The sequence below is a fragment of the Microtus pennsylvanicus genome, chromosome 15 (genome assembly GCF_037038515.1).
Source record: "Microtus pennsylvanicus isolate mMicPen1 chromosome 15, mMicPen1.hap1, whole genome shotgun sequence".
Classification (NCBI taxonomy): Eukaryota; Metazoa; Chordata; class Mammalia; order Rodentia; family Cricetidae; genus Microtus; species Microtus pennsylvanicus.
In genome coordinates this window covers 4091344-4110626 of record NC_134593.1, presented here as the reverse complement: position 1 = coordinate 4110626, position 19283 = coordinate 4091344, and the positions used below count along the sequence as shown (strand labels likewise).

Below are 19283 nucleotides of genomic sequence, written 5' to 3'. Positions count from 1 at the left end.
CCAACTAGAGTCACACAGTTACATAGAGTGACCCTGTCTCAAAACAAACAAAAAGGATGAAAAACCAGCAGAAAAGTAGTGTACTGGAATCCTCTCTACAAACAAAAGAATTGTTTGGCTCCCAAATGTCATTTTGCTGCTAATGAAAAAAGTTACCCTAGGCTACACATTTCTCTGATCTAGCCTCACAAATCTTAAATACATCTTGCAAGTTAAGGAATCTTTATAGGATATGTAAGACTAGAATCCAAAAGCAACACATTATAATCCAGCCGGGCCATGGTGGCGCACGCCTTTAATCCCAGCATTCGGGAGGCAGAGGCAGGCAGGCAGATCTCTGTGAGTTCGAGACCAGCCTGGTCTACAGAGCTAGTTCCAGGACAGGCTCCAAAGCCGCAGAGAAACCCTGTCTCGAAAAACCAAAAAAAAAAACCAAAAAAAAAAAGACATTATAATTCGGGGGGGTGGGGTGGAAAAATCAATAGAAATTGATCAGAACTGACAGAGATAACAAAATTAGAAGGTAAAAGGAAATTTATAATTATGACAGCTGTATCATACATTTCAACATGCCACATAAAAATAGGTGTGCCGGGTATCTATTCTGCCCCTTTAGGAGACAAGCCATGCCCACCCCCACCCCCATCTCCTGAAGCAGGCAGATCTTCCTTCCTGCTTACAGCCTGACTCTCTTCCATTTCTCTCTCTAAGAGGCAGCTTCTGTCTCTCCCCCTCTTTCTCCCTCTCTGTTCTTCTTCCCTTCCCCCTCCATAACCCACTAAATAAATATCCAACCTCACTCTGCATGGCATGCCTATCCATGTCTCTGTCTCTTTCCCACCCCTGCATGTCTCCCTGCCCAGGATCAGCCACCACTCTGGGACCTGCAGCCGTCCCTGCCTGGGACTGGATGCTCTCAGGGCCCCCCTGCCCACTGCCTGCAGCCACATGGCCTGCTGCCTGCCACCGGGGATCCTGCAGCATTTTTATTAATCCATTACACTGGGAACATGCCTATCACCCAGCACTGAGGAGGTTGAAGTCAGGCATATGTAGAATTTGGGGCCAGTCTGACCTTCATGGTGAGTTCAGCAGAATCCCAACTGTATCCACACCCCCCCCCCCCACACAACTAGATAAAGAGAAAACTAGGTAACTCCCCGAGAGAAGCTCAGGTCTCAGGTGTGTCCTACTTTCTTCCTGAGCCCATCCTCCTCCTTTCCCTTAAGCACCTTGTTTAGAATCTATGTGGGAAATCTTTTCATAAGCACCTGTAACTCTAGTTCCAAGAGACTCTGATATCCTCTTCTGGCTTCCATGGGCACCAGGCACACACATGGTGCACAGACATGATAGCGGAAATAACACCCATACACACACAAAAGGTTTTCTTTAAATTGCCAGATGTGGAGGCTGGCGAAAGGGCTCAGTGATTACAGCTACAATAATGCTCTTATAAAGAAGCCGAGATTCCATGTCACAAGGCTCACAACTGCCTGTGGTTCCAGCCCCCGGGAATCTGAAACTCTGCACCAGCACCTGACCTCATGTGTACACACTCCAGAAAGATGCACATGAGTTGGGGGCTTTGTTAGACATTTGAATAAGGTTTATAGATGTTAATTATATAAAGTAGCAAGATGGCTCTGGAGGTAAAGGCACTTGTTGCCAAACCAGATGACCAGAGTTTGATACCTGGGCACATGTGTGGAAAGAAAGAACAGGCTGTCCATGGGAGTGCCACGACAATTCCCACTCCCTGTCGTAAGTAAATGCTAAAAACAAAACAAACCATTTAAAGAAATAGTATAATCTACATGGGAAGTAGAAAGTAGAAAAAGACAAAGATCTCCTGGGTAAATTGGGAGCATGGGGACCTTGGGGGAGGGTTGAAGAAGGGGAGAGGAAGGGAGGGGAGCAGAGAAAAATGTAGAGCTCAATAAATATCAATTAAAAAAAGAGGGGGGGGGGAGAAATTGAGTATGTCATACATTCTTCCCAAGACTGCAGGCCCAGAGGGCTTCACTGGTCAATGGTAGCATCAAAAACAAACAAACAAACAAAACACAGTACCAGCCAGGCTGTGGTGGACTCGGGAGGCAGATGCAGGTAAATCAAGGCCAGCCTGATTTACCGAGCAAGTTCCAGGATGGGCAGGGCAACAAAGAGAAACCCTGCTTTAAAAACAAACAAATAAGCAAAAGAAAACAAAAAATAAAGCAAACAAACAAAAAACCTACCACCAACAAAAAAACCAAAAGCCAAATATCAATTCTCTACAGCCTTCAAAGAAAGAATATTTCTGAATTCATTCCTGACAACAAAATCGAGGAGATGACAAGAAAATAAAACTATGAACCATTATCCCTGATGTGCAAAGATAAAAAAAATTCAAAACAAATTTAAAGACATAAAATAACAAAGTGGAGTCAGGCATGGTGGTACAGGCCAGCACTCAGGACTCAGGAGGCAATCGCGATAAAAAAAGGCACCTTTGGAAAACCTACTAGTATCTGATTCCATGAGGAAAGCCTTCCTCCTAATTGTGCATGCTTAGTATAGAGGAGGCCATGAAAACTCATCCCCAGTGCGTACATACATATAGAAAATTTAAAAACAATGTAAACCATCAGAAGGTTTCTAGAACTGGTTAGGCATGGTGGTGGATGCCTGTAATCCCAGCACACCTGATATTCAGAGGCAGGCAGATCTCCTTGAGTTCCACGCTAGCCTGACATACATAGCAAGTTTTGGGTTAGCCAGAGCTACATAGTGAGACCTTGTTTGAAAAAACAACAAAATCAAGAAGTTTCTACTATTACTGTCAAGTTAGCAAGACTGTCACATAAAAGTACAACATACACAACACACAGCTGGCTCAGCTGGTAGAGTGTTTGCTTGCCAGGCAACCATGAGCACTTGAACTGGCTCCCCAGTATCCATTTAAGAACCACTTGAAAAGGCTAGGGTAGGAGGATGTCGTGCTATTTTGTTTATAATCTAACATAAAGCTTGCCTGAAGATCACGGAGCAGAGCTAAACCACTAGTTAGCCATAGAGGCCAGGCAGTGGTGGCGCACACCTTTAGTCCCAGCACTAGGGAGGTGGAGGAGACAGGAGCTCGGACGCAGTCTGCAGTCTGAGCACTGGTAGGGTAAGAACTCTAGTGGCTGCCGCTCTGCTCTGACCCTTCAGCTTTTACCCCCTGATATCTGATTCCAGATTTTTATTATTAATATCAATAAGAATACGTGCTACACCAGGGTGGAAAAGGGACTACAGTAATTTGTCTATAATCCCAATGCTGGGGATCCCTAGAGCTCATTGGCCAGCCAGCCTACTCAAATCAGTAAGCTCCAAGTTCCCATATTCAGTAAGAGATCTCATCTCAAAAACAGATGCGTATATATGCATGCATGCATCTCTGTATTTGTGTGTGTATATATATAATACATACTCAAAGAGCATTTTTTTGTTTTTGGTTTTTTTTTGTTTTTTGAGACAGGGTTTCTCTGCTGCTTTGGAACCTGTCCTGGAACTAGCTCTTGTAGACCAGGCTGGTCTCGAACTCACAGAGAGCCGTCTGACTCTGCCTCCTGAGTATTGGGATTAAAAGCATGCGCCACCACCGCCCGGCTTCAAAGAGCATTTTAAAACTATAAAAATTGCCAGGCGGTAATTTTTGAAGTTCATGTTGGTACTTAACTAGTAATCCTCAAATCTGAGATCACCCTGGTGTCCTACCAAGTGAGGCCTTAACTCAAACAACTCAGGGTAGTAGGGATCAGACCCCTGTTGTTAGGCCACTGAAATCTCTAATTATCAGGAACTAAACTAATCTGGTCAAAAAATAAACTTAAGAGAGCTGCTGTGCTCAGACTGTTTTAAATTGCATGACTAGTGTCCATAGGAAAGATAAAGTCCAATTTGTTTCGTGCTGTGCAGAACAGTCAGCTACTTTTGTTTATCTGTTATCTAGTGAAGTTTAATTCTGACCCATTGGTAGTCAAAGGCTGAGTGCAGAAGTGAACCGCTTGTGTCTCAATACTTCAGGGCTTTTGTTGTTGTTGTTGTTTTTTTTTTCAAGACAGGGTTTCTCTGTATAACAGTCCTAGTTGTCCTGAAACTACCTCTTATAGACCAGACTCGCCTCGAACTTATAGAGATCCTCCAGCCTCTGCCTCCCAAGTGCTGGGATTAAAAGCGTGCACCACCACTGTGCAGCACTTCAAGGCTTTTTAAATTTCTCGTGACTTCAGAATGTACCTCTAGTTTTCATCTCAAAATGAAATGCTCCATTTATATGTACCAATTAACTTTTCAGAGCTGGGGATATATCTTGGGGGCAGTGCCTTGGTAAGCATACACTTTCGGGAAAGGAAAAGATACCAAGCTTTACATGCAATGCTTTTAAGTGTGGGTCAAGATGGGCATGGTGGTTCTGTCTGTGACCCCAGCACTGTAGGAAGCAAAGGCACAAGGATCACAGCGAGTTTATATATCAAGAGCCAGGTCAGCCAGGACCATATTGTGAGGCTCAGTAGCAAAAGACAAAAAGTGAATCAAGATTTAATAATATAACTGAGTTAGTGTTTAGATAACATCTTGGACTCTTTGCTATGTTTTTCTGTTTATGGGGATCTGCCCTATGGTGATGTGGAAATAGTAATAACATGGTGAACATAACAGTGTGTAGTGAGTAGTGCAGTGTGCCATCACCATGTCTCAACAGGACAGCACTCATGGTACGCAGAGGCTCTCCTTAAAGTTTATATATGAGAAATAAAACTAGTAGTTTATTGGTTTTTTTTGTTTTTTGTTTTTTTTATTTTCAAGACAGGGTTTCTCTGTAGTTTTTGGAGCCTGTCCTGGAACTAGCTCTTGTAGACCAGGCTGGCCTCGAACTCACAAGGAGCCGCCTGCCTCTGCCTCCCGAGTGCTGGGATTAAAGCTGTGCACAACCACCACCCGACCATAAGGCATTTATGTGTGGGCGCGTGCACCCATGTGTGTGGCCCCAGACAATGACACGGGTGTCCTGCTCTGTCACTTCCCGTCTTACTCCTCTGAAACGCTTTCTCACTAAACCTGTTGCTAAGCCAGTGGCCAGCAAGCCCCAGGAAATCATCCCGTCCCCACTGCCAACAGTGTGGCTCTTTACATAGGTGATGAAGATCTGAACTCAGGTCCTCCACACTCGTGGAGCGAGCATCCTACCTGCAGAGTTATTTCCCCACACTCTAGGATGTTCTCTCTCTGTGTGAAATGAAAAAAAGTTAGAATAAACCTAATTTGAAGTCTGTTTTTTTTTAAAAGATAATTTCACTTAATTCTAAACCGATGGCAGGGTTTTATGAACACCTGTAAATATCATTGTTATCTAAATTATTCATAGAACTCAAAACAGATCACTGGTTTGAGACAGAATCTCCTTTAATTCATTAAATAGCCAAGGATGGCCTTGAATACCTGATCCTCCGTCACCCAAATGCTAGAACCATAGACATCCACCATTTTATGCAACGTATACTTTTTTTGTTTTGATTTTTGTTGGAGACAAGGTTTCTCTGTGTTAGAGCCCTGACTGTCCTGGAACTCACTGTCTACACCAGGCTGGCCTTTTAAACTCAAAGAGATCAGCCTGCTTCTACCTCCCTCGTGCTAGGATTTTTTGTTTTTTGGTTTTTTTTTGTTTGTTTGTTTGTTTTTCGAGACAGGGTTTCTTTGTGGTTTTGGAGCCTGTCCTGGAACTAGCTCTTGTAGACCAGGCTGGTCTCGAACTCACAGAGATCCGCCTGCCTCTGCCTCCCGAGTGCTGGGATTAAAGGCGTGCACCACCACCGCCCGGCTTTTTATTTATTTATTTATTTATTTATTTATTTATTTATTTATTTATTAATTATGTATACAATATTCTGTCTGTATGCCTGAAGGCCAGAAGAGGGCGCCAGACCTCTTTACAGATGGTTGTGAGCCACCATGAGGTTACTGGGAATTGAACTCATGACCTTTGGAAGAGCAGGCAATGCTCTTAACCACTGAGCCATCTCTCCAGCCCTCGTGCTAGGATTAAAAGCATGCGGTAGCATGCTCTACTCAGATATATTTTTTAAAAACTTTTTTTGTAATTGTTGAGAAAGGTCACACCATATATAGTCCAGGGTTGTCTCTAATCTGTGATCCTCCTGCCTAACCATTCTAGGAGTACCACATTGGTCTTGAGTTCAACTTGTTTCTTATCATGTTCTTTTTTTTTTTTTTTTTTTGGTTTTTCGAGACAGGTTTCTCTGTGGTTTTGGAGCCTGTCCTGGAACTAGTTCTTGTAGACCAGGCTGGTCTCGAACTCACAGAGATCCGCCTGCCTCTGCCTCCCGAGTGCTGGGATTAAAGGCGTGTGCCACCACCGCCCGGCTTCTTATCATGTTCTTATATACATCCTTGATGAAATGAGAACAGCTTAGAATAAATACAACTTAAAAGCTGGTGTTCTTAATATCAGCAGAGCTATTCTTTAATCCCTGAGTCTTTAGAGTGTATCTTTTGTCTCTCTTTGGAGAAATGCCTATTTAAGATTGTGGTAGGCTGGGCAGTGGTATTTCAAACCTTTCATCCCAGCACAGTAGGGAGAGGCAAGCAGATCTCTGAGTTTGGGGCCAGCCAGAAAAAGAAAAAAAAAAAGCTGTTAATCTCTGAAAATCTACAAATCCTTGCTAATACTTAGCTGCTCTCTTTTCAGTCTGTCCTTTACCCCAGGGAAAGCAGCATGATGCAGGACAAGGAGCAGATTCCTTGTGCTGGTTCTTGGGCGTGTACTTCAGTGTGCTGGTGACAAACCAGCCATCTGGGCACCTCAACACCCTTATTTGTTAAATGGAGAGGGGAAGGAACAGGAGAGGCCTGGCACAAACAACACTGCAGAGTAGGCAGGGAGCACATGGATCTCATTTCACAGAAATACCGTCTCCACTTCATCTTTGCCTATTTGCTCAGAAGGCTCTCTCTTCTCTGCAGGGACCTCTGTTTTATACTTTGTACTCTTTCATCTCCCAAATAACAGATTATAAAATAAATATTAAAATAGTGGTAACAGCAGTGGCAGCTACATTTATTAATTAGCAGACAGTATTCAGAGGCTATATGAGATTTTCTAACACTCTACAGTTTTACGAGACAGATTAACTTCATTTTATAGATGAGATAATGATCAGAAAAGTGTAATTCGAGGTTCCTACTTGAAATTGACAGGGCAAGAATTCAAATTCAAGAATAAACTTTTTTCCCCACATGCATTTTATGCAGTGAGTTAGGTAGGGTGAGGGCACACCATTTAATATCAAGAAACTATGCCATTAAATATAAATATTTCAGCATGCATATTACAATAATGACAACTTCCTCTGGGCATGGTGGCTGGCATATGGCTGTAAGCCAGCACTTGGGAGGTAGAAGCTGGAGACTATGAGTTTAAGACAAGCCTGTACTACTCAGCAAGACTCCACATGGGATTAAAAGAAGACAACCTCTTATAGCTGTATAATATCCATCATTGCACCTAAGAAAATTATTTTATATCTAGCTGTCTTTCCTATCTCTTTTCCTCTCAGGGTAGAGGTTAAGAGCTATGAATTACACTGGGTTATTATATATCCTTAATACAGAATGATTCCTCTCTTTCTCTCTCTCTCTCTGAGGGGCAAGGGACAGACAGCATTTAGACTGGCACAATTCTATGGAATGACCTACATTTTGGATTTGCATAGTTGTCAACTGTGCTGTGTGGTCAGTGGTAGGTCACAAACACATGCCTTGGATGAGAAGGTAAAGATTTCTATGGAGTGTTTAAAACATTTGGCTTTGGGACTGGAGAGGCATCTCGGTAGTTAAGAGCACTTGCTGTTCTTCCGAAGTTCTTCCAAGTTCAGTTCCCAGCATCCATACTGGGCAGCTCACAAATTCCTGTAACTATAGCTCCACGTGATGTGAGACCTCTGGCTACAGAGTCACTGCACACACGTGTATGCATGCATGTACACACACATACAATTAATAAAACACATCTTTAACCCCCCCCTTGAGGCAGAGTCTCTCAAATAGCTCAGGATAACACCAAACTCCTGATCCTCCTGCATCTATCTCCTGAGAGGTGAGGTTATAGACATTAATGGCTTTATTTTAACCTTTACTTACAGCAGGTGGTATAAATGAACCACTGTACAACCATGTACAACCATAAAACATTCTCTACATAGAAGGACTACAAATTCAAACCAGAAGATTCAAATCAGACTGATCATTTTAGCTTTAAAGAAGCCCAAATGGAGCCGGGTAGTGGTGGCACACGCCTTTAATCCCAGCACTTGGAAGGCAGAGGCAGGCGGATCTCTGTGAGTTCGAGACCAGCCTGGTCTACAAGAGCTAGTTCCAGGATAGGAACCAAAAAGCTACGGAGAAACCCTGTCTCAAAAAACCAAAAAAAAAAAAAAAAAAAGCCCAAATGGTGAAATTGCTATCTTCAAAATGATAAGAGAAGGGTACTCAAAATAAGATGCAGGCAGATTTTAGATCATTTGTAATACAAAAAGGAAATGTTTTTCATGTGCTTGTACTGTATTATAGATTCTTGTAAGAGGACTAGCCTTCACGTAACAAAGCTGGAAGACAGTCTTGAGCAAAAATGATAATGAGACTGTAAAGAATTCAAATATACAAAGTCATCCTTATCCCCAACCAGCTTATATACCACACTCATTATTTCTTAGTGAAACCAAAATTGCTGCCCCAGTACAGGTATCCACTGTCCTGTCATTCCTTCACAACTTTATCATTATTTGCCTAAAATGTATAAAAACATGTTGTTTTCAGGCTTCACCTTCTTTGCCAAGAACTCACACTCTACTGTCATTACTCACTCCTTGTATCAGTTGGAAAGAGGAAATGACATCCGTTTCATGTTGACGAAAGCGACAAAAGTGCGCACTGAGCCTTGGTGTCACCACATAATCCTGAGTTCAGAAGTCTGAAGAGCACTTATTTATCCAACCTTTTTAAAAACTCAGTGATAGGACAAGAACTGTGACCTCTCTTATCAAAGCTATTAGAAGAGGGCAGGAACCCAAAGCACGCACAGACAGTACGCCAGAGACGCCTCCAAGTGCTTTCCTCCCACGTTAAATAATTCTCACAGCGGTCATGTAAAGCAGACATTACTGATGTCTCCATCTGATAGGAGACAACTGATGTAAACGGGGCAGCAACTTACCCAAGACCAATTTAAGCCAGTAAATAAAACAAATAAAGATTTCCCTTCTATATACTATAAATATCTATTAGTATTGGTTAATAAAGAAGCTGCTTCCGCCTATGGCAGGAAAGACTATTGCTAGGCGGAAAACTATACTGAATACAGGGAGAAAGAAGGTGGTGTCAGGCAGACACCATGTAGCTGCTGAAGGAAAAAGTCACCAAAACCTTACTGGTAAGTCACAGCCTTGTGGAAATACACAAATGAATAGAAATGGATTAATTTAAGATACAAGAGCTGGCTAGGAATACACCTGAGCCACTGGCCAAACCATGTTGTAACTAATATAGTTTCTGTGTGATTATCCGGGTCTGGATGGCAGGGAAATGGAAAAGCAGTCTCCAATTACAAATATCAGTTAAAATGCATGTTCTTACCCACACCTCGCTCAGCCTTGTCAACTGAGGGCTTCAGTTTTACTGTAAAACACAGCTCCAAATATTTTCTAGCTATCAGCACAATAAAGGCTGTAGTCACAGGTCTTGTACAACCCTGCACTTAGTAAGGGCCTGCTTCACACAGGTGCTAGAAACTAAGGCACAAGAGATATAAATACCCTCACATGCCAAATTTATTCATCTATGAATTTTTGCTCTGCATACAGTATGTAAAGTATTGTACTATCCAATGAGTCATATTCCTAAACGAATCAAAATGATCCTGCCCTAGATTTCACAGTCTAGAAAGGGTTGTCAAAGGGCAATAAATAAATGTGAAAGGAATTCTTATAAAATTACCCAAGTTTTCAAAACAACACCAAGAAAGTGGTGACTTGTGTAATTTGTTAAAAAATTGGGAACAGCAAGGCAGTGGTGGCACACACCTTTAATCCCAGTACTTGTGAGGCAGAGACAGGAGGAACTCGATGAGTTTGAGGTCAGCCTGGTCTATAGAGTGAGTTCTAAGACTATAGAGAAACCCTGTCTTGAAAAACAAAAACACACACAAAACCCTGAAAACATAGGGAGTTGGGGAAAACCTAGGTTATTTCCAGTTGGTAAGATAAAAGTGGTCACTAGTGTCATTTGAACAGAGCCTGTGAAGATGGAGCAGTAAAAGGACACCACGGAAACTGTGTTAGCAAAGACAGTAAGGCAGGAAACAGTGTGGAGCCGCTGACAACCAAAAAGCACAAAAGTGTGCTAGGATTAAACAGACAACCGCATGAGGCATGGTGGTACACACTCGGGGGGCAAAGGCAGGTGGATTCTGAGTCTGAGGTCAGCCAGTTCCAGGCTAACCACGGCTGCATAGTGAGACTGTGTCTCAAAAACATGAAGCATATCAACTACAAACCGGAACCAATCATAGAAAATGCTATCAAATTAAGAACCATGAGAATCACAGGACATTTTAAGTAAGAAGATGACATAATCAGTGTGCTTTAGAAACAATAATTTTTGACAGGCATAGTGATGCACACCTTTAAACCCCACAATTTAGAAGGCAGAGGCTGGGGGAAATCTCTGAATTCAAGGCCAGCTTGGTCTACAGAGTGAGTGAGATATCCAGGGCAACATGGGGGGGGGGGGGGACAATAGCTACTCCTCCAGAGAACCCAGGTTCAATTCCCAGATATATATGGCACCTCAGAAACCATCTGTAACTTGTTCCAGGAGATTCAACCCCCTCTTCTGGCCTCTCTGGGTACTGCACACATGGTTCAGGCAAGACACCCACACAAATAAAAATCACTATTTCTTAAAAAGAAAAAAAATGTTAGAAGAGTGTAAAACACATGAGAAAGCTTGAGTTACGGTGAAGAATAGCTACACCTATACCTACCATATAGGCCAGCAATCAGACTCCTGAGAGCTCCAAAGAGATGAAAATTTGTGTCGACACAAACACCGACCTACAAACGACAGCAGCACTACTTGTTGAAATGTCCAAGAATCCACAATAGCCTACAAAACGTCAACAGTTAAAACTGTGGTGCGCTGGTGCCGTCAACTACAGTCTTGCAATAAAAACAAGTTATTGTATATTCAATACCTTGATGAGTCTCAAGTATATACGAGTTGACGGAAAAAGCCAGTCTCAAAAGGTCACACACTGTGTGGTTCTACTCGTGCAACGCTTTCAACCTTGATTGTATTTCAACCTTGACAAGATTATAGAAGAAGAATCGATTAGTGGTTGCCAGAGTTAGAGATAACAGCACAGAGAAGGATCTTTGTAATGAAGGAACAGTTCTTTATTTGGATTGGAACAATGTCTAAGAATCTATTCATTATAAAACGACAGTTTCCTGTTTCTGATTATGTCTTATAGTTATGTAATTTGTAACTACAGCAGGAAAGTGAGTGACAGTACATGGGTTCTCCGGCCCATCTGTGCTACTCCCTGTAAACCTTCATTTCAAAACAAAAAGTTTAAAAGTTCTTTTTTTTAAAACTATCCTAAATAATAAAATTTCCATGCCTTTTTTTTAGTTTTTTTTTTTTTTTAAAAAAAGTAAGAGCTCTGTTCTTCCAGGACCTGAGTCCAGTTCCCACCACCCACATTGGATGGCTCCAGCTCCAGGGGGAATCTGACACCTCTGCCTCCACATGCACCTGTACTCATTTACAGGTACCGATACAGACACACACATAAATATGAAAAACAGAAAAAACAAACAAAAAGGCCGGGCGATGGTGGCGCACGCCTTTAATCCCAGCACTCGGGAGGCAGAGGCAGGCGGATCTCTGTGAGTTCAAGGCCAGCCTGGTCTACAAGAGCTAGTTCCAGGACAGGCTCCAAAGCCACAGAGAAACCCTGTCTCGAAAAGCCAAAAAAAAAAACAAACCAAAAACAAACAAACAAAAAGCCTATTAGCCTGGAGCTGGAGGCGCACACCTTTAGTCCTGTAGACAGAGTGGTGGATCTCGGTGAGTTCAAGGCTAGCCTAGTCTACAGAATGAGTTAGTTCCAGGACAGCCAGAGCTACACAGAGAAACTCTGTCAAAAACCAAACCTAACAAACAACAACAAAAACTATTAATAGCTAATTCTAGGGCGGGCTCTTAACTCTACATTTCCAAAGTTTGTTTTATATATCGAGCATGTAAGAAAAAATTTTTTAAAAATTAAAACATTATTTTTCAGTGAGGTATAATACACTTAAGTAGATAAGCAAAAAATCAATTAAACTACTGATTTGTATATGTCTACATATACTAACAAAAGATAAGAAATACTGAGCTAACCAGCAAAACCACAATATCCAAAAGTATGATGACTACATCAACTTCATTCCCATAACTCTAACTGTAACTCAAGAATGTCTTCACCGTTACCCCAGGAGGAACCAAGACTTTAAACAGATAGTTGTCTGAGGCTTTGAATACATCACTTTGTTAACCAGGAGCACAGAATCCTTACAGTGTTAACTCTGAAGTGATCTAAAACATTTAGTGGAGGGCTGGAGAGATGGCTCAGAGGTTAAGAGCATTGCCTGCTCTTCCAAAGGTCCTGAGTTCAATTCCCAGCAACCACATGGTGGCTCACAACCATCTGTAATGAGGTCTGGTGCCCTCTTCTGGCCTGCAGGCATACACTGAGACAGAATATTGTATACATAATAAATGAATAAATATTTTTTAAAAAAATAAAACATTTAGTGTAACTGTTTAATGTATGGCTGAATAAACTAAAAGTAGGGAGTTAAATTTGATAGAGTTTATCACCAATAGAATCTGATATAAAACTCAGAACCACGGTTAAGAATGCTGCCTCTGCCAAGCGGTGGCACATGTCTTTAATCCCAGCATTTAGGAGACCGAAGCAGGCACATCTCTGTAAATTTGAGGCCAGCCTGATCTATGTAGTAGGTTCCAGAACAGCCAAGGCTATACAGAGAAACTCTGTCTGAAAAAACAAAAACAAAACAAAATGCTGCCTCTGAGCTGGGTGCAAGCCTTTAATCCCAGCAGAGGTAGGTGGATCTCTGCGAGTTCAAGGCCAGCCAGTCAGGGCTACACAGGGAGAAATCCTGTCAATAAAAAAACACTGACTGCTCTCCCAGAGGACCTGTGTTCAATTCCCAGCACCCACATGGCAGCTCACCACAGCCTGTAACTCCAAGATTTAACACCCTCACACAGACAAACATGCAGGTAAAACACCAAAATTAATTAATTAATTAAAAAACTACACGAAAGTATTGGCAGGAGAGATGGCTCAAAAGTTAAGAGCACTGACTATTCTTCCAGAGGTCCTGAGTTCAATTCTCAGCAACCACATGGTGGCTCACCATGTGGTAATAAAATCTGGTACCCTCTTCTGGCCTGCAGGTATACATGCAGACAGAACACTGTATATATAATAATAAATAAACATTTTTTAAAAAAATCTAAAAGTAAGCCCCGTGTGGTGGTATAATCCAGCACTCTGCAGGGGAGGCAGAAGAACCAGGAAGTTTGTCATCCTTGTCTACAGACCAGCTCAGATTATCTGAAACCTTGTCTCAAAAAAAAAAAGTACCAAAAAACAAACAAACCAAAAACAACAATGCCCCCAGAAACCCCACTTTTAAGTAGCTAGATCCTATAGTTGTATCTGTAACCCCCCCCCAAACCTGGAGAGAGTTTAAGCCAGTCAGGGAACATCCTTAGAGGGACTGTGGAGCCCATCTCTTCCTCGCCCTGCTCTACCCTTTCCCGTCATAAGGTAAACAAGCTTTGCATGATATGCTTCCTCTATACATATTAAAAAGCAACAGGGCCAGAACCTCTGAATCCACAAGTCAAATAAATCATCTCTGTAGGTGCCGCCTCAGACATTTTGTTAAAGTAACAGAAACCTGACTGACACTCACTGGACATAATGCTAGTGTATCAAAGAAAGGCCTTCACACTCATGTTTATTACAGTAGCTAAGATACAAAATCAACCTAGCTGGCCACCAAACAGATAACCAGGTGAAGAGAATCACAAAGGAATATACTCCAGACAGAAACCAAACAGAAGCCAATGCCCTGGAGCTGGGGTTACAAGACTGCTTGAGATCAGGAAGTATGCGGCAGTCATAAGAGGGATTCGCTAATAAAAACACCTAGCTCTCAGACTTCATCAGACAAGTGCTAATTCAGCTGTGGAGCGCTTAGCTACCACATCACTTCCTGCAAGGCTCAGGGACAACCGGGAAAGATGAGGTGTAAAGAAACAGAGGTTCTGGACAACCAGGGCAAAACTGTCGTCTGGATATGACAGACCCGCTATACTTAAGGACTCACAGAGCTGGGGTTCCCTTCACAAAACCTGTACAAAATCAAGTCAGTCAACATTCCAGCACAGAGTGGGGAGACCTCTAAAGCTCCCAACTCCAACTGAGGAGTTATTGACAGTTGGTGGCTTCTAGGGGAGTAAGCACCATAGGCCAAAGCTCCAGGGAAGGTCCCCACCCAGGAGTATAGGGGTAGCACAAATTGAACTAGTAAACTGGTTATTTAAAAAACAAAACAAAACAAAAACAAGAAAAAAAAAACAGCTGAGAGGGATTGCCGCCTTTAATCCCAGTACTCAGGAGGCAGAGGTAGGTGATCTTTGTGAGTTTGAAGTCAAGTTTACAGTCTACAAATCAAGGTCCAGGACAGACAGGGTTGTCACACAGAGGAACCCTGTCTTGGAAAAAGAAAAAGAAAAGAAGAAGAAAAAAGACATGAGTTGGGAGGAAGTGGAGTGGTAGGGAGGTACGGGGAGAAATGGTGGGTGAATATGGTCAAAATATATCGTATGAAAAGATTAAATTCTCAAAGAATTAATGAAAGTGGTCTATTTTTAAAATAAATAAAAATTTCAACCACTTTCACTAAAATGGGTGGACTAGGGGATATTATGTTAAGTACATAAAGTCAGGTATAATGAAGCATGATTAATAAAAGCTCAGAGACTAATATTGGAGTTTAACCTGAATATTCAAAAAGCAAAGCAGCCAATCAATCACTGGCTCTTACCTCAACCTCAGTCTGAAATAGTGATTCTGCCTCCAAGAATCTCAGAATGAGACTGTGTCTGAGAGCTGTCTCCTCCCATTTTATAATCCTCCCTAGGGCTGAGATTAAAGGCATGCACCACTGGGATTAAAGGCAAGCACCGCCAGTTTCCATGGCAACTATTGTGGGTATTGGGATTAAAGGTGTGTGGTGCCATTGCCTGGTCTTTAAGGCTGACCAGGGGGGCTGTTTTACCCTCAGCTCTTTAAGCAAGCTTTATTAAAATACAATCGAAATGCCACCACAGCATAAAGTCAGTATACTCTCTCCCTAATGTGTAATCAAAACGAAGGCAAGCTGATAGAGCATCGTGATGCTAGAGAAAGGCCGGCTAATATGTACAACAAAACAGACAGAAGCAATAATCCTGGGCCTGGGAAAGTAGCTCAGACGGAGAGTGCTTCTTGTTTGAGGCCCTGCATTCAATCTTTAGTTATTACAGCAGTAAAAGTGAGGAAGATATCAGTGATTTTATACAGACTGAGCAGTTATATCGCATGCGCACACACACATGCACGCAAATCAATTAATGAAAAGAGGCCGAGAATTTCAAAAAGATCAAGGAAGTGTATATGGGAGGTTTTGGAGGGAGGAAAGAGAAGGGAGAAATGTAATTATAATCTCAAAAGTAAAAAATAAAGGGGCTGGAGAGATGGTTCAGAGGTTAATAGCACTGGCTGCTCTTCCAGAGGTCCTGCCTTAAATTCCCAGCAACCACATGGTGGCTCACAGCCATCTATAGCGGGATCTGATGTCCTCTTCTACCACGCAGGCATACATGCAAGTAGAGCACTCATACGAAAAATACATTAAAATAAATAACAAGTAAAAAGAATAAGGAGAAAAGCGAGGGAGGGAGGGAGGGAGGGAGGGAGGAACTCTAGTGTTTGGTTGCAGAATGGGATCACTACAGTTCACAATAACCTATATTTTATTAACAAATGGAAAAAAGGAGTTCCAAGCCTCCAAATGGAAATGTTAATCACCCTGATCTGATCATTTTGTAAGGGTATTTTTACCAGTTTTCACACTGGGAGCTGGGGAAATGGCCAGTGGGTAAAAGTACTTGTTGTGCAAGCATCAGGACCTGAATTCCAACACTCACGTAAAAAAAGCCCACCATGGCAGAGACTCATCCTCTGGCTTCATGAGCGCCCATGTACACACACCCCCACACATACCACAAAAATTTAAAACAAAAAAATCCTGCTTTTAAAAATACACTGTATCTCCTAAACATGACCAGTTTTGAGTTAAATAGGTCTTGAATGTTTAAGGACACGGGGAACTGGAAAGATGGTTCAGCTGGTAAATGCTGGCCAGATAAGCATGAGGGAAGTTCAGAGCCGGATCACCTGCATAAAAGGCCAGCAGGGTGGGCTAGGAGGCAGAGACAGGAAATTCTTCAAGCTCACTGGCTAGCCACTGAGCTATCAGTCTCAAAGTCTTAAACAGGTGGAGTCGTGATCCAGACACAGAGCAAGCAAAATGTGACTGCCTCGCCTAAAAGGTACCGAGCCACGTGGCTAACATAGACAAGAATAATGGGTTAATATAGGTTATAAGAGTTAATAAGAAGCCTGAGCTAATGGGCCAATCAGTTTATAACTTAAAAAAAAAAACCTTGAAGAAGTGACTAAGGAAGACATCCAGCACCAACCCCAGACCTTCCCACGCACATTTTCTCTCTACACAAGGGCGAAGAACTAACCTGCTGCTCTGAGCATTATAAACTGTAGACATGTTGAATTACCACTCTGCACTTTGAAAACACATATGACTGAAGTATTTTTAAAAGAAAATTAAATAAAAATACAAATTTATGCAATATACAATTGGTTGTTGTTAATATCTAAAAGGACAACTTGAGAAAAAACTGGGCAAGTTCTGAAAAATGGCAGGCACCCCTGAAAGACCTGGATAAATCCAGACTCCCCAGCAGGAAGAAAATAGCCAAAAGTCCAAGCAGGAAGAGAGGAATCAAGAATCTAGGATTAGCAGGTTCAGTGAATGTGTTTTGGGAACTAGCTGATTATGACCTTGGGAGTGGTCCTGAGAGGCGGGGAGTTGCCCCCTTGTAATCTCCACTGGTATTTTCGGAATTTTCTGTGACACACTCCTTGCCAATTCCGAATCACTGGGCTGTGGTTTCTTCTCTTAAAAATTGGTTCTCGGCCGGGCGGTGGTGGCGCACGCCTTTAATCCCAGCACTCAGGAGGCAGAGGCAGGCAGATCTCTGTGAGTTCGAGACCAGCCTGGTCTACAAGAGCTAGTTCCAGTACAGGCTCCAAAACCATACCCTGTCTCGAAGAAAAAAAAAAATCGGTTCTCCTGGTCACTCGGGGTCGAACTCTTCCCCGTCTCATCTCATCAATTAAAGCGTGTGATTGCAGCAAGGATGGTTTCTCGTGAGTTACTGGGGGGATTGTGTTATCCCGAGGCTTGAGTGAGAGAGTTTCCCCGCACAGGGAGTCTTTCACCCCTAAACAAAAAAGACACAAACTACTCTACCAGGTTTAATTATCTCAACACACAAAACCACACTTGATTCTAATTTATCATTAGACAAGCTTTAGAACACACAAGACACATCAACAAAATCAACTCTTGCTCTTAATCTGTTCAATTAATGTCTGTGTAAGTGTGCACACATTTCTTGCGTATGTACAAATTTCTCCAAAATAATGGGCTACAGCTATATAAAGCATTCACTTAGATTCAATGACAACCATACATTCAAATATCCCTAAATCAGTGATTTTTAACCTGAGTTGTGACCCCTTTAGGGTGGGGCAGCGTGTCAAATGATCCTTTCACAGGGGTCAATCCAAGACCATCAGAAAACAGATTATTCAACTATGATTCATAACAGTACAAAATTATAGCTACATAGTAACAAAAATAATTTTATGGGCCAGGTGGTGGTGGCAAACACCTTTAATCCCAGCACTCAGAAGGCAAAGGCAGGAGGATCTCTGAGTTTGAGTTCATCCTGATCTACAAGAGCTAGTTTCAGGACAGCTAAGGCTGTTACACAGAGAAACCCTGTCTTGAAAAACCATCAAATAAATAATAATAATTATAATAATAAAATTTTATGTTTGGGGTCACAACATGAGAACTATATTAAATGGTCATAGCATTAGAAAGGTTGAGAACCACTGTCTTAAAAGAATTCACAACTGAAGAAACAAATGCAGAATATGGTGTTTTGGAAAATTACTGATTTGATAATCAGCACAAGTTTTAAATTTTTTATTGTTTCTAAGTGGTGTTGGAAAAAAACAAAAACAAAAAAAGAAAAGAAAAAATAAATCCATACCTCAAGGCTCAAGACATAACAATAAAGAGTAAAATTTATAAACAGGTACCAGGAGGTGGTGGCACATGCCTTTAATCCCAACAGATCTCTGTGAGTTGGAGGACAGCCTGGTCTATAGAGCTAGTTCCAGGACAGCTAGGGCTACACAGAGAAACCCTGTCTTGAATAAAAAAAGAGACTGTGAACAGGAGTAGGTTGTGTGGCACAACATCCCTTTAATCCCAGTACTTGAGAGGGAGACCTTGTTTCAAAAGGGAGAGAGGAAAAGGGTTAGAGGGCTAGACTGAAGAAAATAAATTATAAGCAAGGCTAATACACTCCCAGGGATGGAAAAGTTCAGCTTTCCCGGCTGGATGCTTGCATGGCTTGTAGAAGGCCTCAACCAGAACCCCTAGCACTAAAGAAAACGAAAAACATTTTAAATGGAAAATGGCCATATAGTTTTTCTTTTTCCTTTTTTACTTTTTCGTTTTTTGAGACATGGTTTCTCTATGTAATAGCTCTTGTTGTCCTGGAGCTCACTTTGTCGACTAGGCTGGCCTCAAGCTCACAGACTCTCCGGCCTCCGCCTCCTGGGTGTTGGGATTAGCACCAAACAGCTTTTCAATTCATATATCACTAGGCTACTGTTTGGCTCTACATACATTTCTTGAGAAAGTATGCATAATTTACCCTGTCTTCTA

The 19283-nt window shown here is 42.0% G+C and overlaps 1 protein-coding gene across 4 annotated transcripts in view; it reads right to left on the bottom strand.

Moving 5' to 3' along the window:
* The window catches only part of Samd8 (sterile alpha motif domain containing 8), a 52837-nt gene that overhangs the window by 28564 nt on the left and 4990 nt on the right, over positions 1–19283 (bottom strand). The window contains exons 2-3 of one of the 4 annotated variants that reach the window (XM_075950117.1): positions 11320–11405; positions 11087–11208 (exon numbers count right to left, since the gene is read on the bottom strand). The exons of 2 other annotated variants lie outside the window; for them this stretch is intronic. In XM_075950117.1, the coding sequence (XP_075806232.1) occupies positions 11087–11089 (3 nt within the window). In that variant the 5' untranslated portion in view covers positions 11090–11208; positions 11320–11405. Of the gene's footprint in view, positions 1–11086; positions 11209–11296; positions 11406–19283 lie in introns of those variants that run through there. One more of the 4 variants, XM_075950119.1, reaches the window with a different exon arrangement.